The sequence below is a fragment of the Lampetra fluviatilis genome, chromosome 12 (assembly GCF_964198595.1).
Source record: "Lampetra fluviatilis chromosome 12, kcLamFluv1.1, whole genome shotgun sequence".
Lineage (NCBI taxonomy): Eukaryota > Metazoa > Chordata > Hyperoartia > Petromyzontiformes > Petromyzontidae > Lampetra > Lampetra fluviatilis.
The window spans coordinates 13,847,236-13,874,372 of NC_136286.1; the positions used below are offsets into that span (position 1 = coordinate 13,847,236).

Sequence of the window (27,137 nt, forward strand, 5' to 3'; positions counted from 1 at the left end):
TCCGCTCACACCGTAGGTTCAACGCTACTGTCATCACAACAGGTTGCTGATGGTGACGACGACGATGATGATGGTTCTAGATTTGAAGCTTTCGTGACTGCAAGGATTCATCCTCTTAGGTTATTTCGGTAAAGTCACGTAGGTAAAAAAATTATAATAAATTTAAATAATAAAAAATTAAAATAACTACATTACGTATTATTATTTTATTATTGTTATATAATAAAATAGTAATAAATGAAAATAACTAAATTATTTATTTGACTTTTTTTTACCTACGTGACTTTACCGAAAGAACCTAAGACGATGACGATGTTGGTGTTGTTGGTGGTGGTGTTGTTGGTGTTGTTGGTGGTGGTGTTGGTGGTGGTTGTCTTTGTTGTTGGTGTTGTTGGTGTTGCGAGTGAGGCGTCTTGTGTGCTGCCCCGAGCCGTTGAGAGCCGTTGCTGCTATGCGCGTTCCGGGGCCCCAGGGCACCACGAGCTGCGCTTAACGACGACCCCGCGACAATTCTCCCCTCATCATCATCATCGTCGTCAGCGATGTGAATATTTGTTGTTGTTATTATTGTTGTTGTCCGCTGTCGCTGCAATGCCGGTGCCCGTGTTGTGCTGCACGCAGCTGCGGTGAAGCAGACCGCGAGTAGCGAATCTCGCGTTTCCACCCGAGTGCAAGAACACGGCTAAACGCATTATTATGTATTATTATTCATTGTTGTTGTTGTTACTGCTGCTACTACTACAGCACGTATCTGTTGTTCACTGCTGCAGCATCGACGTGCAATGCTACATTACCACGCGTCAGTATTGCGACGACGTAACACGAAATCGATTACAGCGGCAATCGCGTTGCCGTTCCACCAACGTCATCCAACATGAACCGAATTGCTTAATCACCTCCACACACACATATATACACAGTATATTAACATCGCGTATAAAGCTGCAAATCCACAATACATGCGTTCTTATTGTTGGGTAGTACAACACACCGGTGTTCTGTACTTTTCTCCAAAGATCTGGCTGCCGCCTGAGTGAGCTCGTTGTAATTACTGGCGAAACGTCGGACTCGGATTGTACTGTATTTTGTTGTCGATTTGCTCTCCAACACACCGGTGTTGTGTACTTGTCGCGAATTTACACGTTTTGTTTACGTGACAAACCTTACTAATATCGGCCATGTCGGGTGGTGGCGGAATTTAACGACACAACATTTGTATTTACGCGATCTAACCCCAACACAAACCCTGTGTTATGGATGATACTTAGCCTACTAAGTGTTAAACCACCTTGCCATACCAGAGTAGAAGACTACAGACAGCTCCTGCTTCGCGTACGGATAGTTTGGGTATCGTAACGCAGCACGATATTATTATAATGCATTGGTTCAATATCTCCACTATTTTTGAAATATTTTTTAGTGAATTATTCCTTGCTTCTGCCTGCGATCGAATCGGGTCGAGACGCTGGCCCCGTCTCGCAAGCTAAGCAAGGGGTTGAGCCTGGATGAGATGCTTGGATGGGTGAACACTGCGTAACAGCTGCTATAGGCTGCTGCGGGGCAGCAGAGGGCAGAGCAACAAGGCGCACTTGTACTGGACTTCTATGCTCCCACGCCTACGGTTCCCCTCATTGACCACCTTGGTGAAGTATGGTCAAATAACCAACACGACCGGCATCGTGTGGGAAGGGCCCTCATCTAGCAGTAGACATATACATCACTTCGTAGTTACGGAACTTTATTGCATTCTGTAATATTGGCACCACATTTAAGGCATATTCGTTGCCTCTCCTGCAGTATATTAATAATGGTATTTCCCCCTCTAACATACGTTAGCGGTAACAACAACAAAAACTGGTAGAAGAACTTAACGTTTCAGGTGATTTAACAGAGTTCACTGGCAAGGGTCGTATGTGATGGACATGGTGTGTGTGTGTCCTGCGCTCTTCTGGCAGGCAGCAAGAGCAGCAGCAGAAGGAGAAATCCCTGCAACTGTCACCGGCTCCAAGGGCTCTTGAGCCGTGACAACACACGGGGTAGGGTGGCTGGGTGAGCCCCGTGAATTATTGACGAGTGCCTCTCATTCATCATCAGCTGTGCAAAAGGCGGAGATTTATTTCCTTCTTGGCACGAGGACGTCGCTAGATTGCTGAATACGCGGAGGAGGAAAGGCGCTGGCACTTGAGAATGAGTGGACGCCAGTAGGCGGGACAGCAAGTAGGATTGTGAACTTATCTGTGCCCCAAAACTTGTGTGGATTTTCCCTGCAAGGTTTTTTTAAAATAGAAATTTTATTTCTGTTCCCGTAGTTCCCAATGGTGAATGACTGGAGTCTTATTACTCGTGTTATTCCCTGACGCCCCAGTCTGAATCCCATTCGGCTCGGCTCTCTGTGCCACGCTTTAAGTCCAGGCTCAAGACTTTGTCTTTTTCTACGACTGACGACTACTTCTCTATAATATAAATATCGCGACTGCCTGTACAGCTTATTTAGATCCGTTCACGTTTAGATGCTATTTATATCCGAATTGTATGTACAGATTCAGAATTAAAATATATTATTGATACTGTAGGAATTCGGTGAGCTGCAAAGCTCTTTTTCACAGATGTCCAGTATGGGTGGGTCAGCAAATTTAAATGGCTGTACTGTATGTTAACATTGATGCGCTAGAGCTTGCCGTTACGGCTTGTGTTCTTCTCCTGCTTAGAGCCCCACGAGCCATGGCGAGTGGGTTGGAAGTGCCTGGCCATTTGTACGGAGGGGAAGAGGAGGAGGATGAAGAGAAGAAGGAGGGGTCGGACAGGCAGGACGCTGTGGGAAGGACTCGCCCCAGCCCAAGGGGTGGCAGCGAACAAACGAGCAGCACCAGCGACACCTTCGCGTCGAACACCAGTGGCCTGTCCCTGGGCGAGACCATTGCACGCAGCGCCTGCCAGGTAACCGGTGCTGACGATGTGAGTCGTGCGGTCTGCCCGGCATGTGCGTTTGTGGTAGAAAGATGTCCTTTGTCACAGCTCGGACATGCTGTTGATGAATTAAGGCGAAATGCGTTTGGTCAGCGGCCTCGTTATTTTGCTTTTTATCTTCTGTCATCAGAAGCAGCAGCAACAGCATTTACGATACACATTTCATATGACAATTCAATGTTTTATGTTTAAAACACATTTTTTAAATGCATAGGTTTTACAATTGTCAGTTCAAGGCGTGTCATTGCTTGAATGAACGCCGATTAGCACTTATCTTCATTGGCCGTCTCAGCGATTTTACATTCCTGTGGTGGGTGCCAGTTTCTAATGAATGAAAAGGTTGCATAATTGATCACTGTCAGGGAGTTGATGGTTTGAGTCGATCTCTGTGATAGAAAACGCAACATTCTCATTGCGAGTCAGACGCTCTAATGATGCCAGCCAGCCAGATGAAATGTAATGAGTTGTACGCGTATGTCTCTGTGTGTGTTTGTGTCCATGCATCTGCACCAGCGCTCTGATGTTTGGTTCCCACTGGAGATGGAAGCCGACACGAGCAACGGAGAGGAGAAGACTGTTGCAGAGAGAGACAGCTTCTTGACCAGTGGCCAAGCTGTGGCCATGAGCCAGGGCTCCTGGCCTGCTCATCCAGTGAGCAGTGCTCAACTCGGTGAGACTGAGGCAGGGGGAGTCTGTTATCCAGGGCCAGTGCAGGACTCCTGTGAACACCACCAGTCCCTTATGCAATTGTGATCACATTTTGTAAATTTCCAGCGGAGACCGTGCACACTCTTAATAAGCACTCACAAGTTAAAGTGTCCCCATGCTTTAGCCGTTGCTCGTCTCTTTTGGCATTCCTGAACCATTGGTGGAAACTGCACATTCCCATGGCAGTAACCAGTTGCACTATATTACTACCACTGTTGTTGACTTCCCACAAAGTGATGCGTTATTATTGCATGAGGGAGGATGGGCCAAGCCCACTCCAAACTATTGTGAGCCATGTGCTTTTTTCCTGTATCACCCTAGCATATTGGAGACAGCCCCTGTCATGGGATGTGAACTGCCACCCTTGGATCAAGGGCACCAATGCACAACTCGAATAACGCAATTATCCTAAATATGGCCACATTTTGAATACACTGTCAGTACACTCCTCATTCAGTGGTCTTGCAGAAGATGCATTTTATTCTCAGTGGCTCTTGCCCGGTCATACATAACCTGGTTTCATCTTCTTGGTTCTTTCGGTAAAGTCACGTAGAAGGGAATTAATAAAATAATAATACAACATAATAAAATACAATTCTCACGACGTTTCGGCCACAAAGCAAGCAGCCGTTCTCAGGTGAAGAACAGGTCTGTCGGAAAGACAGTGTCTGCATGAACACCACCAAGCTTGGCAGCGTATATTTAAGCGGTGTTAGAGGAGGAAGGGCGCCTTGACAAAGGAATGTATTATTTTATTTATTTCCTTTCTACGTGACTTTACCGAAAGAACCAAGAAGATGAATCCCTGCAGTCACGAAAGCTCTTAAATGGAAACATAACCTGGTTTGTTACTTGCAGAGGAGCAGGACAGTCTTCTGTCGCCAGTGCTGCCTCTGCTGGTGACGGCGCTGGATGGGGACGGTGCTGTCGGTTCCGCCCTGGTGCAGCGCTCGGTGCAGCAGCGGCATTCCGAGTTGGAGTTTACTTGCCTGCGGTAATCATCCCTCGTCCTCATACAACCCGCACACAGAGATCACTCTTGTTCTAATAGACTGTCATGGCAGTAGTTGTTAAGCATGCATTAAGGCTGGCATGATGCATACGCACACACACAGACACACATTTACATCATTTCACATCATACAGGACTAGTAATGCAGGTTGTACTTGATTCTCATCTTGTTCTCTTGCAGGGAGAGCATTGCAAGCACAGACTTCACTTTCGAAGGCTACTCAACCAATCGTGAAGTGGAGAAAATGTCACTGAGCGATTCCCCGAGCGTGGAGGCAGTCAAAGAGTTGCGTTTCCCGGAGAGTGCCAGACTCACCACGTCCCAGCACCCGTCAGCTGTATCGCAGTGTCGCCCATCTGCCCATGAGCTCCAAGCTAGCTGGAGTGCGTACGGTGAAGCAGACAGCTCGGTCTTCTGTTCCCTAACACAGCACGCCATCTCACCTGGCACTGACAGTACGGAGTGGAGCCCCAGAGGTCACCTCTCAGAGCATACCAAGCTGCCAGGGTCGTGCTCCAGCATGCACGCCGAGTTATCCCTGTCCCAACACCCCATTGCGGGCACGAGTTTCGATGACCGCCAGCCGGAGGAGGACACAGAGCGTCTCCCTGGGCTGCCAGAGGAGCCATCTCAGGAGAGCGAGTGGCGGGAGGAAGAGTCGCCGTCATCGTCGCGTGGCATTGCGGGTCCGTCACGAGCTCCGATGGACGATAAACCCAGCAGCTCGGCATCCGAAGAGTCACGCGGTGGCGTTCAAAATCAAGCGGGCATGCAGAGGGAGCGGTACTTGCAGGCAACAAGGTTTGCGTACCTGGGTCAGGAAGAACCTCCAGCTGATGACGCCTTACTTGCACTATCCTGTGTTGGCGCTGAACTGTCAAAAGCTGGAGTGGATGACACTGGCTGCCGGTTTTCCAGCACCCAGGTCGGATCCACCAGCGAAGCCGGATCTCTCACGCGGAACGTCATCGGGGGTAACGCAGACAGCGATACGGACTCCCCCAGTTTAATAGGCACCATGGATCCGGTGTTGCTGACTGAGGAAGACGAAAGGCAGATATCTGCCATAAAACATCTCGTCTTGCGAGGTGCGAGCATGCCGGTGCAGGGCTATGTTCCCGAGGGAAACAGTGAGTCATTCCCACAGGTGAACTCATCCGATTGTGACACCAACAGGCACTGGGGCCAGATTTACGATCGTAGCGATGTCATGAAACACAGTCCAAGAGATGGCTCACGCGCCAGCTTGCGCTATAAGACGATGGCTTTAGCTGCCAGCTTTTCGAGGACCACCTGTGTCACCGACTCTTGGTTGGAGGGGTCGTTGCTGATCGCCAGCGGTGACCCCAACGAGAGCCGCCGTGAAGAGTGCTCGGAGCGAAGTGTGCCGAGCGGGGCCGAACCTGATGACGCAAACATCGACGGTGCAGATGCGGAAGCCGTCGAGGCCTCTGGCAACAGTCGCTCGTCCCCACTGGCACGCGGCTACTTCTCCCAGGCCCTGTCGACTGTGGGGGCTTTCTCATTGGGCCAGCTCGGTGACATCTCTGCGGAGCAGGATGTGGATGCTTTGGTCTCCGCGCGTTCCTGCGGTCCTAGCCAGACTGGGAATCAAACCCCGGCTCTGTCAACGGCACGATCGCAAGCCAGCCTCGAGGTGGACAACTACACGCCACCGTGGACCAGCACTGGCTACGGCACGGGCAACCAGGAGTTCGACATAGAGCAGCGCATCCCTGTACGGGTTTCGCTCACACACCAATACTCACTGAATTACTCACCACTCACTTGCTCACTCAATCGTTTATGAATCACAGGTTTAGTAAACACCCTCAATTACTACTTACCTACTCTCTCCCTAGCTCACTTACTCATCAAAACAAATGCATATTTATGATTTTAGCATTTATTGTAAATTCATAACACTCGACAAGCTAAAGCAAGACATTCTTGATTTGCAGCTTTCGTGACTGCAGGAATCCATACTCTTTGGTTCTTTCGGTAAAGTCGCGTAGGTAGAATAAATAATAGATCACGACGTTTCGATCACAACACAAGCGACCGTCTTCAGGTGAGAGAGGGAAAGCTACTGTCAGTAGCGATCGAAACGTCGTGATCTATTATTTTTTCTACCTACGTGACTTTACCGAAAGAACCAAAGAGTAAAGTAAGACATATTTGTCAAACTTATGCCGTTTTAGATATTCATTTAGAACGCTCGAGGGAAACAGAACGAAACCAAGTGCAACATCTTGAGAGTTATAAGAGGAGTGAGACAAATGTTTCTAGCCGGACTATGAGTCTGCTTTGTGTGGCATTTGGAGTCAGCATATAATGCACAGCATCGGTACAGGACACACAACTTTGGTATTAAATGTCCTCCCTAAAGTTCGGACAGAATGCAATCCGTGCTAACAAACTCGACATCCATACACGAGTTTGTGTTTTCATTGTTGGGCTATCGGCGCCCACCCCTGCCACCGTGTCTCAGGTTTACTTACGGAACCTGGGCATCGAGCAGCCGCCGTCCATGACGGGAATGCCAGACGGCCGGGGCCCTCTGTGTGAGCGTGACTACTCCCCCTCGGAGCTCACCACCGTCAAGGATTTTGGGCTCAGCTCGGCATCTGACGGCGCGGCGTCTAACGGTACGCGGCGCGGTCCCATCATGGCAGGGGGAAGCGGTGTGGCGCGTGGATACGATTTGCGCTGGGGCCCTGGTGCTGCCGACTAGAGGAGGAATGGAACGCCCTGCCACGGTCACCTTTGACACTGCCTTAAAATGCAAAAAACATCGACTTTAAAATAGACAAAGCAATTGAATGGCTAAATCACTTGGAACTCAATCTCTCAGTTGCTCTTCCTATGGCCATACAAAACAAAAGAAAATAGGAAAGAATATAATTAGTAAGCCAAAGGTATTGGGAAATTGCCTTTTTAAAATAAAATGGCTAATATGTAGACTTATGTTTGGTGAGATAATTTTACCCCTTGTAATATACAGTGTCTATACTTGGCGGTGTGGTGCGCACCGTATGTAGCCAACCGTGCTATTTGGAGGTGCGGGGTATCATCGGCAAATTGCAAGTTGAAACCTCCATGAGATGTCAGCTCAGCGTAATTGTCCCTCTATTCTCATTGCTTGTCCTGACTCAGCAGATACTCCTCATAGAAATGAGTATCTACTGCTCACTTAGGAACGCAAAGAGAGATGAGAGCCACCCCAAGGTTGTCTTAGCAGGGAGATTACTTGATTTTCTTGACAGCGTCAACCGATATAGCCACTGAAATAGAAAAACAAATCCTGTTGCGTGTTGTTGTTCTTACAGGTGCTGATGGGTCACTGGGCAGAGGCTCTGGCTACAGCCTACGCTCAGAACTTGGCCAAAGCACTTCCCTCGTCTTGGATTCCGACTCCTCCCTCCGCCTGTCGTCCTCTCTCACAAGGTCTCAGGCCAGAGCCACCAATGAAGACTCTGAAGCAGCTCCTGGGGAGTCACCGGAAGGGTCTGGAAAGAGTCGCTCCTATCTCCTGTTACTGGATGACGTAGCTAAGGGACACTCGCAGCAAGAGGTCGAGCAGTCCGTGAGAGTGAGGCCTCCTGCGTGTTCTGAACGTGAAGCGGACACTGTGCTGAGCATGGAGGATCTGGACAACCGAAGGGGCGACCTAAGCAGTACGCCTTCGAGGCTACAGGACCGTGTGTGTGAATTTGGGAGCATTGGCCTCGCTGGTTACTCTGGCCCAGCCAAGAGTTCAGAATTTGAAAAGCCCTCCTACCGTGCTCACGTTGGATATTTTTCTGAAGACAAGGGCAGTGATGCTCAGGGGGAAACCTGGCCTGGCAGCCAGTCCACGGAGCCGGCGGAGAGCCAAGTGAGTGATTCGATGATTGGAACGAAGACTGTGCTGGGAATTCAGAAACTGTTACGGGACGCGGGGACTTATGATCACAGCACCTTCGATGCTTCGTGTGAAAGCAACGAACAAGACATTCTAAAATCACTGCGCACAGATGGCAGGACAGGGCCAAGCAACAGCCATGAGCTTCAGCCCGAGGTTGACCGTGCAGTAATTTTAGATGGAAAAGCTGAGTTTGACAAAACCAGCACATTTACTGGTAAGATTCCCCCGACGGAGCAACATTATCAATCGTCTTACTTTCCACTTGGCCAGGATGATCGTGGCAGCGTAGAGCATCCCAGACCGGGTTTAGCAAAGGGGGCAACTAAAGCTCGCGACGTGTCAAGTCCATTCGTACAGCCCAAATTAGATCTTCATTCTGCTGGGAAGAGTGAGCAGGACGTTGAGCGTCAAACCATACCAGGCTCGGCCAGACACGAGCCCGAAGGCTGCAGTGGAGCCACCACCGGCATCACCCCTTGGCCGCAGAGGGCACCGTCGAATCCCTCGCACGATGACAAGAGCAGCTCGTCTGGCAGGTCCTCCCGCGCTGACGTGGAACCACAGGCGCGGCCTCTGCAGAGCGGGACGGACGCCCCGAGGTCCGGCTACGGCAACGAGGGCGGGGACGATGACGACGTGATGGCGAGGGTGCGCGCAATCCTGCGGGGCGCGGCGGAGCATGCCGATCCACAGGAAGACTCGGACGGGAGCGTTGACGCCGGCTCTACTGAGAGGCGCAGGCAAGGTGCGGGCGGCCTGCCGAGGAGTGCAAGTCCCTCAGTGGGAACGGCACCGCCACCGTCACAGATTCATGAGCACACCGGCCTGCCTTCGCGTCAGGGCAGGGCTACTGGAGGGGATATGAGTGTAGGCTTCGGGCAGCCACTACCACCATCACAGATCCATGCAGACATCGCGCCAGGGAGGCTCCGGAGTGAGGCTGACGCAGTGAGCATGGAGTCAGTGGTGCAGAGACTGGCAGTGCTTTTGAGCGACAACTCACCTGACAATTTGTCCGAGGGCATCTACAGGAGAGCGGATGAGGAGGAGCAAAGAGCAAGAGGTGTTCATTTTGGTTTCTTGACATTTCACTAACGTCAATACCTATTTCATGTAACAAAATTTTTTTATGTGTGTTCATACAAATACCAGCAATTTATAAGGTACGTGGTACATGAAAATTACTCAATTGGGATTCCACATACTAACATCTCCCCCTAACTGAAACTACTTCAGACTATGAAACATGGCACCTTCGTGATAGCCTTGCTCTATAAGAATGACGTGAATCCCAAATGTACGAAGTTATTTGTTATAATTTATAAGTTTATGCTTCTGCATTTGTGGCTAATCCACACCCCCCCCAAACCCCCTTGCACCTCAGAGCTGCCGACGAAGTTGAAGCTGGAGAGAGACGGTGCCGACCCCGCCTGGAGGAGCTCGCATGGAGAGCCCTCGTCCATGCAGAGAGGGGACCTGAGGTCCCCCTTCACGACGGGACACGGCCAGCACGAGCAGGTGTGCCGCGGTTATCATGTGCACTGTTAGACAGGTTCACTTGTGTTGGAGAATACTTCAATAAGACCGGTTGGTTTAGTGCTGAACTATTGCAAGGTTGCGAGTAGAAATCCAGATTAGGGGTCAACCCAGGTCATTATTTACCCTGCGTTGTTGGGGTTTTTAGTACCACATTGTGGGAGGTCAATGATGGTTGTCCTGTTGGCTTCTTCCATAGGAATGTGGAATATTCATGACTGGCTTTGGGCTGTCAGTGGCGCACTCCTCAAATGAGCAGTGCGTCACTTGGGCTTGATTAGCCAATTTCCTTCAGTATTTGTACTTAAGTATTGGTAATATTTATTATTGAAAGTTAGAACTAATCCAATAGACTGCATTAAAGTAGAATCTGAGCGGGGATAATGAGGTTTGGTTAATGGAGTCAGTCGTCATGAAGAGCTGGATGTTGGCATGAAAGTGATTTTCAACATCTGGAGCGCTGTGTTTCCCCATGGTGATGTGAAGTCATGGATTGATTAACAAAACTGGCTGAAAGATTGAAAGTTAGAACAAGCACTTAAACCATTGATAAGCGTAACTGCCTGATAGCATCGCAATAGGTGCACTGAGCTGTTTAACATGCAACCGTTTCCAACCTCCAACGTGCAACATAGCTTTCATGCGATGCAAAGTTAAAGTCTATTTAACATTTATAGCCCTGCCCCATGTTTCGCTGATGACGTTCTTGTATTGCACAACCCGTAGTCATTTAGTGCTTTGTCTAATAAGTAATTCCGCAATAGCGCTGAAGAATGCTCTGTGTGTCTGCCACTGTCACGCCAGCCTTGACATTGTGTTTTTTTGACTGCAATGCCAGCTACTGTTTGCTTTGTGAGAGTTGTACAGCCATTCCTAACACTTGGCACCTTTACATAGCGAGTTCATGTAGGGAGTAATTTGGTGGTAGAGTGGGTTGGGGACTCGGGTCTGTGTGATGCTTTTTTTCCTAAAATACTAAATCCTTGAGGTTTCAAATGTCCCTTATGGTTTTGTGGCACTTATGGTTTTGTGTGGCGATCCTTCTGCTGAAAAGTATTTTCTGCTTTGTGGGGAATTGCAATACTTGGTGCAAAAGGGAAACACTGAACACATTAATTCCTGATTTGTTTAGGAATAGGATCCTGCAGGAATGTATGAATAGAAAATAAATTGAGAGGTATGTATGTTGAACTTCTTTGCACACCGTACGTAGCCACTCGTTCTTATTGGAGGTGCGAGCAATGGTAGGTAAATCATTGCAGGCAATTTAGAAATAACTAATGTGATGCTCATAAAGGAAATAATGAATTGTCAGACTTTGGACATTGGCTCAACTATTGCCAACAATTGTGCAGGTTGAGGCGTTGAAAATGTAAGGAGTTTTGTTCACTGTGACTTCAAATAGCTAAACCTCATTTTCAAATTTGTCATAGGTTCGGAGCTGCTAAAGAGCGCTCAAAATCTCATAATGTTTGTACAAAATATTCCTTTACGCTGTGTACTAAAAGGAATTGTGCTTCACGCTTGTCACTTTGATGCATATTTCGGATATTTTCATATCAAGCATCTTTACATGTTTGACTCTTTGGTTTTGTGCCTGCAGGGTGAAACTAGAATATTAATAAACAATAGAAATCGCTTTTTTTAAACAACCTCACATCGCTTAAGTGGCGCGGCGTGCGTGCGTGCACTTCTCTTTAATTGTTAAACGTAAAATGTGTTTTTGAACTCGTCAACGGCGTCCGTCGACAAACGGCGTTGTTTGACGTTGGTGTTTGCACATAGAAACATGCTTTGGTTGTTAGCAACACCTGTCACTCGCGTATCTGGACAGCCCCCTATCAGCAACGGTCTCTCTTGGCTCCGTGCAGGTATTCCTAACTCACATTCGTATGTATCGGTGATCCGAAAGTATATGTATCGCTGCAAATACCGGGAGTACGCTTGCGCAGGTTTGGACATGAATGTACCCTTCATCTGGCGTGCATTTTTAAAAAGCTGCGCAAGTTCCCTAAAGTAAAACTGGTTTTATATCTCTATAACTGGTTTTATATCTCTAAAACTGTTTTTTACAGCAGAGAGTTTTCACGTAAAAAAAGTACAGGCTCGGTGCTGTATGAAGCTCGTGTCTATTTGATGTGCTCTCCGTTCGACAGTCTGATTACATTTTTCATGTGTTCACAAAACAAAAGGCAGAAGGTGCAACACAAATTTCACTGACTTATATATTCAGAGTGTTCTCACAGTCTCACTCAAGGCGTTTTTCTGCTTCGTGTTTTACAGAGTGAGACAGACTCGGAGTCAGAGAGCGTTACCCTCACCCGGGTTTCTCACATCCTGTCCGAGGCGTCCGGATCCCAGCGCTTGGCGTCTCTGGATCTCAGCGTTATTGAGCCGGAACCGCTGAACGTCTTGCAGCGAGCCCGCCTCCGCATCGCGAGCCAGCTCCAGCGTCTGTCAGACGAGCCTTTCGACTCGAGTGTGGGGTTGGCGAGAGTTGCACCCGGGCAGCAGCAGCAGCCGACCCTGCCAGACCCTCCCCGCCAACCCTTGCCTGGAGAGCAGCTTCCTTCCCAGCAATGGTCTCAGTCGAGGGTCTCTGATCGCACGGGCCTGAGGGGTGGCATATCTGGAGAGCAGCCTCTCCTCGAGGAACAGAGCCCATCCAAGCTGCCTGAGAAGAGCGCTGCAGGACGCCGGGCAGACCAGAGCCGTCGGGGCAGTTGCAGGCTCCCGGATCGGCTGCCTGAAGATCGGAGCAGGGCCTCGGAGAGGTCCGTCGGGTTGACGGATGGGGACCGAAGTGCTTCGTACGAGGACTGGGTGACGGACCGCCGCTTCAGGGCTGCCACGCTGGGCAGCGTGCCCGACCTTCACCGTGGAACCAATGAGATTTCGGATTCGGGACATTCGAATGACAAGGTGTTTAGAGCGGAGCTAATAGACGTGATGGGAATGGCTGGCGAGAAGACACCACCTGAAGGGCATGAATATAGGAGGCCCATCTCATCCATCACCTTCACATCTCGGAAGCGTGGAGATTCGTCGCCTTCCACCCGCAGTCCGTCTCCGTCTACGGTGATCGCTGCCCAGACGCAGGTCTCCGCGGTGCCTTCAGAAAACCAGCCGTCGTCACGGGCATCACTCGTTCACACCCCCGTGCATTATGAACAACCGGCAGGGTTGCAAGCGGAGCCCGGAGTTGAATATTTGATGGTTGCCAATACTGCCCCATCGAAAGATTTGCAAATTCCTGTTCCACTGAGTGGTGAGGACAAGCCGGGTTATTCAGACCATGGCCCCTCTCGCTTATCTGCCCGCTCAGCCCTCACTCACATGCACATTAAACTGTCGCCAGCCAAGGCTGGGCACTCATTGCCACCCACATCGACACCATCGTCTTCTCTTCCGGCTTCCTCCACCGCCATTGTCACCGGCAACAACAACGACAATGGCAGTGATAGTCATCTCAGTGGAGTGATAGCGCAAGGTGCACGGGGGCGTGCGAGTCCGTCAGGGTTCCGAGGCTCCGAGGCTCAAACACTCCAATTGAGGGCGACTGCAGGGCAGGAAGACACTCGTTCCCATCAGCACGCCTGCCCGGCAGTGCAGCCCTTCTACAGCACTCACGAAGGCTCGCATCCCCCGGTGACGCACGGACAAGGCAATCCCCTCAGCTTTTCCTTCACCTTCGTGTCTTCAGCATCTGCACAGGGCACGGCCGGTAAAGTAGCACACTGTGATCTTAAGAGCACATGTGAGTCGACTTCCTGTGATTGAGCAATTCTTGTATTTACTTGAGAGCAGTGCTGTCTTAGCTCGTTTGAACGAACTGATTTTTTGACCAGGTGCAGTGGCACATCACTGTAGTCCAGTGACATTGGAGGCCGGGTCAGTGGATTCTGCTCAAATGAGAGCTTGAATGTGCGTGAGACAATCGGTGACAGGACAGTTAGATGTCTGTAGGAGTGAGTACTGCTCAATATGAAGTTAGATTTTTTGCGCTCTGTGTGGATTTTCTTATTTTACCTGATGAATTCTGAAATGAGAATAAGAATTTACCCAACATCACAAGGAGAAAATCTACCGAGAAAGCCTCGAGGCTCATTCCGATGTTCCTGGCCAAATATTTAGGAATTCTTCGACTCACAATGTCTTTCACGTTGCAGAAAGGCACTTTTTTTCTCATGATTAAGAGGAGCATGTTTTTTTGTTGTTGCTTTATCTTATGCAATATACGTACGTGTTGCAGTCATCAAGGCAGCCGTTTACCGTCCATTAGGCAGTAATCGTACAGCGCGTCCCAAGAACAAGGCCACTTGAACGTGGAAATTCGATGGATTAACGAGCCGCGAAGCCCACTCGTCACCACCGCCGCTCGCGCCCCGCCGGTGCTCTATCTCGGCGATCGCTCGTCGCGTTATGGCCACTCGACTGCCACAAATGCCACTTAGCCGAAATGGAGTTTTGAGGAACGCTGCCTTACGCAAGGTGAATTTTGCAAAAGCAGCTTATCCATAATGTTGCCGTGGTGGCTTTTTTTTTTCTTTGTGAAGAGCACCTTGGATTATTTGACAACTGTGTACACACAGCTTTTGTATGGGTGATAATGCTTGTTTCTGTTTTTATAGAAACACAACTGCCACTGTTTATTTTCATGTATACATTGATAAAAATGACCGGTGGTTTGTTAAGTATTCGCCTAAGAGTTTGTGTTATGTTTATAAACCTGGGTGGCACCGTAGTTAAAGTGCCAAACTCATACCTGTTCCTTTCTGGCCCCCACCATAGGAATGTGGAGTTCAAACCCTGGTCAAGCCATCAATAGATGTATGGGTTTGCGTAGTGGTTAGTTTACAACATGATCATTTTTACGACCTGGGTTCGATTTCTGGGTACAACAGATCAATGGCAGGTAGTTTATTAAACTATACTATGCTCTCCTTACATCAATTCAGTCTTACAGGATTACCTGATGGAACGTGTTAACATCTACACTTCTGAGACATAGGTAGCCAGGAGTAATGCCAGTCATACCGACCCCTCATGTTTTTCTCGCTCATAGCGTATACCAACATGATCATTCCTTTAGGCTAAGCAATCTGTCTTTTAAACCATAATGCTGATGAGCCTGCTTATTCTTTGTGGCCACGAGGCGCCACGTTACCTGGCGCAAGCATTTGGAGATGTCGCCACCATTCGGTGACAAATGTGTTTTTTTAGCTGCATGTATGGATGTATGTTGAACTTCTTCCGCACCGTACGTAGCCAACAGCGTTAATCGGAGGTGCTCTTTGCGTGTGTTCATGCTTACAACCACATGTTGTCCTGCAGACCAGCCGCTGGTGTGCCCGTACCGGCCAGCCGGAAGCTCGGAGCTTTTCTACATCCCGGCTGTTGTTGGCAACACTGGGAAGAGTTCACCATGCAGCTCGCACAGCACGGCAGAGAGCTCGCACCCCGGTAGGACTGTGAGCACCCACGGACCTCGTCTTCATCAACGGGGAACACTCGCAATCGAAACATTGTAATTTAAAATCCTGTTGGGAGGTAGACCAGACCAAGCTGATATTTACCACTGGGGCCAATACAATGAGTGCAACTTGTTGAGAAGTAGTAAGTGGGCATTCTGTGGTTATACCATCTTAAATTTTTATCGCTGACTCAGAGATTTGAGGCATTTCTCTGTGTTTGTGCATATGTTTTGGTATATCCGCGCTTGCTTGTGACTTGACTTGTCATTACAGGATCAAACAACGCGCTGCCGCCCACGTTTCCAGCGGGGGTGCTGGGCAGCCGGGACAGGCACATGGAGCTGAGGCAGGTTGCCGGAGTCCCGAGTTCCACCTCAGCCGGTCCTTCCCACGTTTCCTGGCAACCCCCAGCCCAGGGAGGTTCTGTGAGCCGGACCACTGCACCGCACAATATCCGCTACCAGCCCGAGTTGAATGGTTGGACGTCCGTCGGCTCGGCTGAGCGGGGCCCGCCCATCGCCATACACCACCTTGACGGGGCGCAGCGTGCGCGTAGCGCGTGGGTGGACTCTGGCTTGACCCCTGATGCCGGGTCGGCGTGGAGTGGCAGGGAGAGATCTCGGTCCGCGGCACCCACCGTCAGTCCCGTCGCCTACGAGCGCACGGGACGGGCTGACCAGCGGGGCTGGCAGGAGAGCTCGGGCAAGGTCACAGAACCGCACGCGCAGCGCCGTCAGCACCGGTCGACGGGCGTCGAATCCACCTCGCCCGGTGCAAGCGGAGGCACGAGAGGGACGACCGAGCCGAGCCTGGACGAGCTCTGGGGCAGGTTCACCATTCGGCAGGAACAGCTGCGCGCCCTCGACGGCGCCGACGAGGGAGCGCTGCTACGAAAACTTGAGGAACTGGCGCGTCATCTCCGGCGCTCGCAATCGGTTGGCGAAGGTTCCCGGTTGACGCCGACGGGGGGAATGTGGGCTGGTATGGATACGGTCTCCTCCACTCAACGCTCGATCAGGTTGGACGAAACTGGTGACCGTCGCCAGAGGTCTTTAGATTTGGAAGACACTTGGAGCGGCGATAGCCGCGGTGGTGGCGGCCGGATGACGCCGCCGGCATCCTCGCTGGCCGCATCCTCCATCTCCACAGACCCGGACGGGCGCCACGACGATGCGAGCAGCGTGGCGGAGACCGCGTCAACCATCGACACGGCGCGGCTGGTGCGGGCGTTCGGGCCCGGGAGGGTGCGTCTGTCGTCGCCAGCACTGCGGTCCCTGCATGATGCCGTGCACCGACAGAGAGAGGGACCAGGGACGGTCGTGGAGGTGGCGACGCGGGGTCGGCGGAGCGGCGCGGCAGAGCGTGGCTCAAGGGTAACTTGGAGCCTGTAGGCCGTGTTGGGGCCTCGTTCTTTAGCCTTCACTTGCAGTGTAGCAGCATCGGCATGTTTGTAGGGATCGATGCAATTGCTACCCCGGCGATTCTATTGTCATTTGTGTTCACCGTTCGATTCACGATTCCATTATTGTTTTGTTTGTCCAGTTTCATTGATATTGTCTCCCTCAAATCTTCTATTGTTCTTTCTCGTTCATTACGATGGCCTACATATACATTAGCATATACCATGTATAAATTACAAATAATTATTTGTACGTTGCATGCTTTGATGCAAGGATTGGGAGAATTTTATTGTGTCTTGATGTGTATTAATGTATTACACGTTTCTAAATAGTTTGCTTTAATTAAACACTGCTCCCTATATTTAGATGTCAATATACAGCAGGTAAAATTTCTACCTTTCCCTGCAAGCTTAAATGTCCAACTTTGTTGCAACAAAAATATACACCGTCAAGGGGAGAGGTAGAGAAATCTGACTTGCATGCACCCCCGGTGGATGCAGCCACAGTTGCAGCTCAGACTTTCACCTGGTCAGCCAGCTGTGTAGGAAGGAAGCAAATAGCCCCTGCCAGAGGCTGCTAACAGGCGATTGAACAAGAAGTCAATGCGGTTCCATGAGGGGGTAGCTGTGCTGGCTCGCAGGCCTACTTGGCAGTCATTACTGTTTCACTGGGGAACTATTGCAGACATCTTGAGTGGACGGGTCGGCCTTCAGGCAGACCTATGGACATCTACGAAAAAAAGCTTCGTAGGTCGTCGGATTCCTCCTCCAGGATAAATACAGATCCTGAATCTGGATGTTGCACTTGGAGCGATGTTTGTAGCTGACAAGAGGCCTCCACCAATTCACTCCGGTGGAAATATTTATTCCACTGTTAATGAGCAGTAAACGTGCCCTGTGGCAACCTAAGCCGAGGTTTTCAACGTAAATGTGCAACCGAGACGAAATAATACAATTGAGACCAATCGTTTCTTGGATTGAGTCACGACTCAAGAATCGTGACAAATCATCGGATGGCATGGGGGTAGAATGAATTATCATATGCTTCGTCCTATTGTGAAAATAAAAAATGGTTACTTTTAGCTATTTTTTGACCATGAATAGAGCTTATTTGAATTGTGTAAATTTTGCATCTTTAAATCTTATAGAGCAATGGGTGTCTCTCTTTATGTAACGCTGCTGGAGCCCTGATTCCCACTCTCCTGAAACGAAGCCCTCGAGCGTAACGGGCCTTTTACATTTTGTCTTGCATGGCTCCCTGCGTGTCTGGTGTTCAGGCGCACGCACTGTCATCATCCGGCGCTGCCACAGACAGCCCCTTGGAGAGCAGCCATGCTGCACCGCCACCTCCAGCCAAGAGCCGCGGCAGACAGCGCAGCAAGGGGGTACAGGCAGGTGTGTGTCCCGAAAGCAACACGCGGCCAAAGAAATAATAAATAATCCTGTTGATACGTACACATGGCGTGCGCCCTGGACAGTCCAACGTGAAGATAGAGCTTCATTCTGGAGAGAAAACAGACTTGACTGTTGTGGTCAAGTATACTGCTGTGGCACAGTCTAGTACGTCACTGCACTGACATATTAAAATATACAGGGAGGAACAATGTTCTACATTGCCCACCAGGGATTATTTAGCTGTCTGTCTGACTGTCTGTCTGTCGTGCATAAATAAATATATAATACACACAGCTCTTTGATTGGTGGAGACCTTACAAACAGCTCTTTGATTGGTGGAGACCTACTGCTGGGTACGGAGAGGGGAGGTGCCTAAGGGAGGAGGGTCAGGGGAGGGGCCTAATGAAGGGGGGAGTCAGGACAGGGGCCTGAGGGGGGGATCAGAGGAGGGGCCTAAGGGAGGGGGGGTCAGGGGAGGGGCCTAAGGATATGGGGGGTGGTCAGGGGAGGGGCCTAAGGGAAGGGGGGTCAGGGGAGGGGCCTGAGGATATGGGGGGGGTGGCCAGGGGAGGGGCCTAAGGGAGGGGGGGGGTAAGGGGAGGTGCTTAAGCAAGGGGGAGGGGCCGATAGTTAAGGGGGCTGGCTACCTGGCTGTCTGCCTGGCTACCTCAAGTCAAGTTATCTTGTACACAGGTAGGAACAACAGGTTCCACACTGCCCACCAGGGATTATTTGTCTGTCTGCCGTGCACGAATGCGCTGTCCAACCAAGTTCCTACCTGCTCACTCCGAAGGAACGTGTTTTGGAAGTGACATCGCAGTGTCGTCAAAATAATGACAACGTTGTGCTGGAATGTAACTTTAAAGTCTTCTTATCCACCAAATAAACCACATAAGTGCCAACAGATTTAACACATTGTATCATATTGGATACGGCACTTGTAGACATCAGTTAGCACGAGTCCGAATGTACGCTATCCAAATGCAATGTGTTTATAGTGTCCTAATTATGCTCATGGAACAGATCAAAATAATGCTTGTAGTGATTTTTCTTTCATAATGGAAAGTTGTCCTAAAGAAGATCAGTATTACCTGCCTGTGACATGGATGAAAAACATTTACAAAGACTATGGTTTAAGAGGTGGAGAGTACACAAAAATGGAGAGATGCATGCTGGGAATGACTGAGAGACAGAAAGAGGAACACGTGGTTCAGAGAACAAACACAAATTATAGCCACTATATTGTCTGTTCAGAAAACTGGGAGAGGTGGCTCAGAGGACTGAGTGCTGAGCTGGCACCACTGAAAGCGTTCAATCGAATCCAGACCGCCACCTTTAATTAAACCTGTTTGTCAAGAAACAGTAACTCAACACATTCGTCAATAACATGTCCTTAAAACAATGAACGCAGATGGACGAGACCAGTGATAGAATGACAGTCAAAGCAGGGAACTGGCCTGAGAGGACTACCAGCGTGGACTCGGGGCGATGAGATCAGCTCGTGCACCAAAGAAGCGAGATTAATTTGCTACAATTTAGGGCTACGAGGGATGGCAACAACTTCAGGAGAGCTTCATCCAGCGGTGGATCTAAATGGCTGCCGCTAATGATGCTGAGGAACAGAACTCATATGGTGCTGTCGCCTTTCTGCTGTCCCCTACGCACACACTCGTGTGCAGGAGACTTGGAGCTGGTGCCCGGAGCGAAGGGGCGCACGCGGGACGTGGGCGTCACCTTCCCATCCCCGGCTCTGGTTGCCGCCGCTGCTACCGCAGCCCCCCCCCCCAGGGAGCCCAGACGCGGTTCCCCCGTGCGAGCGAGCGACAAAGACGGCGCTGCCACGGTGCCGGCGGCGCAGCAGAACCGGCACGACAAGCAGAGCCGCGCCCCCCGCAGACGCCAGCGCCCGATCCGCAGTGAGACGATCGCTCCTCTCCACCGTCTATTCCACACTCCATTTGTGTAATTGAGTGCTGATTTATGGTGTCGTTGCCACATCGCTTCGTGAATTTCTCATCCTAGAGAAGTGGCCCAGTTGCCCAGAGGACTTGCTCTGTGTCAGACCACTGAACCAGCAATGCTGAGATCCGGGGTTTGAATCCAGGCAAACCCTGAGCTTCTCAAGTGTAGTGAATTGACAATTGACGGTGCAATTAAATATCAAATTTGTCTTTCACTTAATTCCGCATATAATCGGAGATGTGAGAAGGTATATTGCTTCTAGCATGGCTAAGAAGCAATTTTCTTGGAAGTAGATCTGTGATCTCACTTTTAAGAGACCTATCTCAATACGCTGGGTGATGCACTCTTGGACATTTATTCTTCGCATGGCATGGTGCCAATAAACCCAGTTATAATACACTTGGGGAAAATGCCAATACAATCTGTGTCTTTAAGTTTTAAGTCCTAGGTAGTACCAACCTGATCAAATCACATATTCCCCAAATACAATAACAAGGCACCACTTGTTAGACATGGTGGAACACCAAGCACCACCACAATGGGCATTTAATAGAATCGTGTGTTGTGTTGCAGCAGCACTGCGCTTAGTGCTTTATAGACAATAGACAGACAGTGGCGTGAAGTTCTGTTATATCGCAGTAACATTGTGACAGATGCTTCACGGATACATAAAATGTTCTCGTGTCATGGTACTTCTCTACTAGGCATTGAAACATCCGGTTGCATTGTGTCAAAGCCACACTGCACTCGGAATTCGTCACATTGCATCACAAGAGCACTACACCGGTTGCTGTATAGGGGCCCGTTCTTCTGTTTTATGTCGCAGAGCCCGTGAGCTGGTTCGTGCCGCTGGACAGACGTGTGGACCAGGACTCGGATGTCTCTCGACAAGGGGCGAAGGAGAACGTGTCCGGGCACGCACGCGACCAATACGAGAGGAGCAGCGCATGGCATGGCCCTGGCTGGGACGGCCCAGAGCAGAGTGGCGGTGGCACCGCCGTTGGTGTCGGCGGTGCGTTGAGGTCCCGGCCTCCACTCCGCGAGATGCAGCAGCACGACCTGGAGGAGGAGCTGGCAGGAGGGACGCTGCGTTCCCTTGAGCGCCTCACCCTGCAGGTGAACTCCCTTGGCACCATCGAGGTTGTGTTTTGAGATGTTACTCTAGACTCACAGCACCGGTAGACAACAATTCACCCTCTGAGCGAATTATTACCAGTGTTGATGAATGTCTTGTGTGTGGCCACCCACAGGAGGCCCTCCACATGAACCGGCCGGCGTTTGTGTACCGCTCTCGCGAGCGCATCAAGCGTCTGCAGTTCATGGCGGAGGAGCGTCGCGTGCAGGGCGTGTGGCAGGAGGAGAGGGAGCGCCTGTTCGGCTGGGGGACGCGGGGACGTCGGCGACGGCACGGCCAGGGGCAGTCGAGCTCTGCCCGAACCCACCCCATCTTCGGTACCGTGCGCTGCTGCACCCACCCTCACTGCTGCCTCTCTTACAGCTTCATCGTTGCCAGGGATGAGAGGCCTTGCCTTTGCCAAGTGCAGTAAGTACAGTGTTAGTGGCACATTCTGAGCTAACTGAACTCCTGCAGTCAGTAGAAAGACGCAGCAGCATCACACCATGTGGCAGGGAATGTCTCTCGAAGGTGATACCATGGAACAGCTCCTGGGATTGCTTGGATAGACCTCTGCTGTTCAGCCCTCGAATGCTGCTCCGTTGTCTGTATAGAGTCGATGTCTAAAAGTGATACATTTAAGTCCTCAGAGCTAATCTGGGTTTCATGAAAAAAATACTTGACATCATTATTTATAGGCAATAAGTTGTTACCAGGCTGAGACCATCATCACGCACTAATTGAACCTGGCTTATCTTTCTGGTTTGAACATTGTAAGCAACTTGGCCACCGGTATTTTGGACTTTTTTTCCAGTGAATCTACAGCTGACATATCAGTCATTGCAATGTGTTTACTCTAACCGAACGGTTGCCGCTGAACACTAATGTACATCAGCTGGCACGATGGAACTACATGTGTAACAGGTTCCGGAGACACTTGTAGAGGTAACTTCTTTATTACAATCCAACAGCACTCCAACAGTCCAACAGTCCTGATACTCTGTAACAACTCCCAGGTACACAGCCTAGATACACTACTCTGGCTACGCTCTGGAACTCGCCCTCACAAGGTCGTAGAGTCGGGAGTTCCAGAGTCCCACCACTGGCTCTCACAGCGTCCCAGGGTCCTCAGATGGCTGGTCTTGGGTCTTGAGCTACGACTGGCCCTGATCGTCCAGGGAGCTCCCCTTTTATGCCTAGTCCCCAACGAGGGGTGGGGCCGTGTGCGCCCCCAGATATCCCACAGAGCACACACAGCCCCCCCCGTTGGTGGCGCCAAGCGGCTTAAGCGCCTGGGCCACCCGCGAACCCAACGCCTGGCGCCAAGAGGCTTAAGCGTCTGACCCGCCTGGGAACCCAACGCCTGGCGCCAAGAGGCTTAAGCGCCTGGCCCGCCTGGGAACCCAACGCCTGGCGCCAAGAGGCTTAAGCGTCTGACCCGCCTGGGAACCCAGCGCCTGGCGCCAAGAGGCTTAAGCGTCTGACCCGCCTGGGAACCCAACACCTGGCGCCAAGAGGCTTAAGCGCCTGGCCCGCCTGGGAACCCAACGCCTGGCGCCAAGAGGCTTAAGCGCCTGGCCCGCCCAGGGTCCCAGAGCCCCCAGCAGCCCCTCCCTTCTTATGTCACTACACATGCATCTTTTGCAGATTTTGAAGATAGGTTTTCCTTTTTGTTATTGGCATTTGTTATTGTGTGTGAACCTATGGGCATGTTCATCCCTGCAGATAATCTCTTTTTGGCAAGGAAGAGAGTGGTTCCCAAGAAGGAGGCATTTGTGCGTTCAAAATCGTAAGTGCCAAGCCATGGCGTCTCTTTGCTGACAGGTCTTTATTTTATATCTAAAAGTGCATCTTGTCTATATGTGTGTGTGTTTAGTTTGGATCATGGTAACAGTGTTCACTGCATTACACTGGGATGCTGATGTTGGAGGTTCCATTACTGGTCATTGTGGCAACGTGGGTCCTGTGAGATTTTCAGTTCACCAGGATTGTTTCAAGCAAGCCTGACTGCTGATGAGGTCCAGAGTTTGCTTGTTTTGAATCAACATCATCAACCACGATGATTATATACGGTGTAATGTTTCTAGTATGTCACCATTATCGGCCACGATCTGTCAAATGCTTAATGAAGGTCCCCCCAAGCTGCACCACCGTCTCCCATGAGTCTGCAATGTACTGACCACACCCCACCCCCTTGTGGCAGCTTTAAAACACGTGACTCATAGCCCTGCCCCTATGTCGACAACGCTAAGTGATGGATGAGTGTGCGTACGGACGTGTGAGTGATGTGTGTATGTTATACGTGGGATCTTGTTTGTGTGCATGTATGTAAGCAAGCCTGAGTGTCAGATTGTGTGCATGTGTGTACTTGTTTGCACGTATGGGGAGCGGTAGTGCAGCATTTAGCTCACTGCACTACGAACCTGGCGACCCGAGTTCAATTCCCGCTCACGGCCAACACCAGTGACATTTATCTGAACCAGTCGTGGGCCTCCCCTAGGTCGACTCAGCCTAATATGAGTACCTCGTGCAATGTGTAAACATCATCACTCGGGAGACGAAGGCGACAGGCCGGGTGTGGCATTCGCCACCCAACCCCTCGCATGCTGTGCCGGCCTTCAGAGGTGCTCTCTAACAGCACTTGCATGTATATACGTTTAACTTCTTACGCACCGTACGTAGCCAACCGTGCTAATCGGAGGTGCGGGGAACACTCGCCCGAATAGTCTGTTAAGCCCGTACGGGGGATCTTTGTCTTTGCATTTACACATGTGCATGTACGTGTGCGTGCATACGCATGCGTACGCGCACACAGGCTGTACGAGAAACTACCCGAGATCAGGAGGCGACGAGAGGTGGAGAAGAAGCTTGCCGAGTACCAGTCGAACCGCCTCAAGGCCGACAACTTCCAAAGGGTGAGACGCTTCCCAACCAACCCCCTCTGCACATGGGGGGCATCTTTGCATTCAAGGGATCGGAGTGCATATACAGTGTGTACGGACACACTCCGTGTGAGTGTTTTGATTTGTATTGAATGATACGCAACTGTGAGGTCTGTGCCCCCATGCTCGCACAAGCGTTTTGCATTGTTCATCGCCATTGGGGGTTCTGCGCCAGTGGTGGAGGTTCCACATTCCTGTGGCGAGGACCAGAATATTCCCGAGATAACCACTTTTGACTTCCCACGAAGGGGGGGTACTCGTTGCATTTCTCCTCGATGGATGATGGACCGAGCCGACTGCACAACCGACTTGTGAACGTGCGACCCAATCGCAAATTGAGGTCCCCAACCTCAGCACCATCTGGCCCGGTAGTGTTTGTCCCAGGGAGAGACATGCCCCTGTCACGGGAATGTCGAATGTGTAGTACTGCCAAAGGGGTAGGCAGCAACAGAGATGAGCTCTACCCAAAATTCTTGTTTGAATAGGGAGACAAGTCTTTTTGCAGTCGAAGATTTCATTTTGCTTTACATTCTAATCAAAGCCAAACTTGTTTTTTCTTACTTGATTTTGAGCTTACCATGTCTGCAAGATCTTATTCCCTGGCTGGCTGTTCCACCCCTATCCATCCTTTTCCTTCCACCTCCATGAACGTGCACTCGACATGTCCAAGCAGTGCTTTTGAGAGCTCGTGTCCCTGCGTTTGTGTGTTGCAGAGAGTAACCAACAAATTGCTGGGTCGAAGCACAGCGTGGGAGTGACTCCAGCGCCTGTGGAGGAGCACGGTTCAAGGCAAACAACGTATGGAGGCTTGCAAGCTTCGGGGGAGATTGGGGAAGCTCTAAAAGCAAAGCCGTAATCTCAAAGGAAGACACTGCATTTCACTTCTGACAGCAGTTGCATAGCCATGTCGAAATTAAAAGTGCCTGACTGTACCGAACGATTGTGGACGCCACTCATCCACATTTATGATGCCGAGTCAGCGGTGGAAATTCTACATTCCTATGGCCGAAGCCTGTCTCTTCACATCTCAACTACTATTGCCTTCAAATAAAGTGATACTCATTTCACCAACCATGAAGCCATGGCTGTCTTGAGTCAAGGAGGGTACAATATACATACGCACTGCAATTTCACAGTTCCTGAGACCTGCGAAATGGCATGCTTCTTGTTTTGTAAAATGATCAATAAGACCAAAAGACCTGCCATTGGTATAATAATATGATAAATGATACGCCTAACAACATACACCTATGCTTCTCATGAGGGCAGTTGTTGACATATTGTAGGTCGTGTTTGTTTTCATTTCTATAGGACTGAGACTATCAACATTTTTTTACACTTTTTACTCTGCTGTGTCCTTACATATTGTGGTGTGTAGCTGTGTGCAGTGCAAGAATACAATCCTAATTGTAACCACAATTAAACATAGTAATGAGATCATTTTTATAAACTCAAACCTGATGATTGTGATAGTAACATACAAATAGAGCAGACCATGGAATTGCAGTAATCGAAGTCTCTCTTCACACAATATAATGTCTCTCAAAGTTGAATGCTTAAAACATTTCCAAACCTTTATGCAACAAATTATGCACTTTTACTCGGCTAAAGGAAATATTATTTATACCACAAACATGGTTGCCTTTTGTGCACATGATTTCGATGGTGTTTTTGTTATTTTAATTTCAAGTTAAATCAATTGTCTCCATGCTCAGACAAGCATGGGGCAGTAGTCCTCTCCATGTTCAACTTTGAACCCATGGTGATATTCCACATTCTTACGTCAACCTCCCCACAGCCCATCATCTACAGAGGAATAATGGATTGTGTTAAAACACAAGCGCGTGATCATTACTGCAGTTGGAATAAAAGGATGCAATGACCGTGAACTCGACTGGAGCGGTCGGTAAACAGTTTAAGCCCTCCTTGCCAACGTGCATCGCCTGCAGTCCACATCCATCAACTTTAAACACTGAGCCGGACCCTAATGTGAGGAGTGGCTGCTGATGACCACCGTTATTCTTAGTCCGTGTCTGTTGAGATGCCTATAGTGTGGTACGCGTTCTATCAACCATGTAGGGATGATAAGCCAAACTTGATTCCTGGTCTGGATTTGAACTTGCAACCTTTCGACTGTGAATCGCTCACCATAATCACAGCACCACAGCATCAATGTTAACATGTTTGCTTAAGGTAAACAAGCTGTTTTATCACGGGCTCGTGTTGGTCTCCTCGCTCCTCCAAGTCTCTTGGGCTTAGGCTTAAGGTATGCCCATCCATGCTCTATTTAAATAAATACTATTGTTGTACCCTAACTTATATCAAAGTTGAATCCGCAATACAAATTAAACCATGGTCACTCACTGCTCATGTAACCTAAGCACAATCACCTCGTGTAAAAGGGTGTGTTGTTCACCATTGGTAGACGGACCTGTCTTTTCTCACAAAATCTGCATCGTCTTAATTCTACAATGTTTATGTGTGTCGTGGCAGCCAATCTCTTTGTGTCAAATTTATATACGTGTATTTTTTTACAACTAAGTTTATGATGTGGCCAATGTGTTGTTGTTAATAAATGTGTTTCGTGTACATTTCATATGGTTGCTCTTTTATATCACCAGCATCACCCCACGTGCACAATTGCATTCGAGCAACGTGGCAAATGAGTTCACTCTGGATCACAGAGAATGTTGACATTTATAAAACACGATTCTTTTGTA

At 49.8% G+C, this 27,137-nt stretch overlaps 1 protein-coding gene across 7 annotated transcripts; it reads left to right on the top strand.

Annotated features, from left to right (window-relative positions):
* LOC144935207 (uncharacterized) lies at window positions 1-27,023 on the top strand. Of its 7 annotated transcripts, none has more exons than XM_078861709.1 (20): window positions 1-128; window positions 405-544; window positions 1,956-2,049; window positions 2,709-2,937; window positions 3,481-3,637; window positions 4,534-4,669; window positions 4,869-6,426; window positions 7,180-7,336; window positions 8,018-9,658; window positions 9,980-10,113; window positions 12,415-13,855; window positions 15,466-15,594; window positions 15,879-16,978; window positions 18,282-18,399; window positions 20,079-20,315; window positions 21,188-21,477; window positions 21,612-21,813; window positions 23,201-23,264; window positions 24,291-24,390; window positions 25,131-27,023. In XM_078861709.1, exons 4-20 carry the CDS (start codon window positions 2,722-2,724, stop codon window positions 25,173-25,175), a joined length of 7,725 nt encoding a protein of 2,574 aa, XP_078717835.1. In that variant the 5' UTR covers window positions 1-128; window positions 405-544; window positions 1,956-2,049; window positions 2,709-2,721; the 3' UTR covers window positions 25,176-27,023. The 7 variants fall into 7 exon arrangements, with proteins under 7 accessions (XP_078717835.1, XP_078717834.1, XP_078717840.1 ...); XM_078861708.1 differs by having other exon boundaries at window positions 1,956-2,036; XM_078861714.1 differs by having other exon boundaries at window positions 1,956-2,036; window positions 8,018-9,340.
* The last annotated feature ends 114 nt before the right edge of the window (window positions 27,024-27,137 follow it).

Excerpts from the sequence above, each read along its gene's own strand:
- LOC144935207 (XM_078861709.1), top strand. The coding sequence starts at position 2,722 with ATGGCGAGTGGGTTGGAAGTGCCTGGCCATTTGTACGGAGGGGAAGAG. Across the intron at positions 13,856-15,465 it reads ATCTGCACAGGGCACGGCCG|ACCAGCCGCTGGTGTGCCCG; the intron begins GTAAAGTAGCAC and ends GTTGTCCTGCAG. Across the intron at positions 15,595-15,878 it reads GGCAGAGAGCTCGCACCCCG|GATCAAACAACGCGCTGCCG; the intron begins GTAGGACTGTGA and ends TTGTCATTACAG.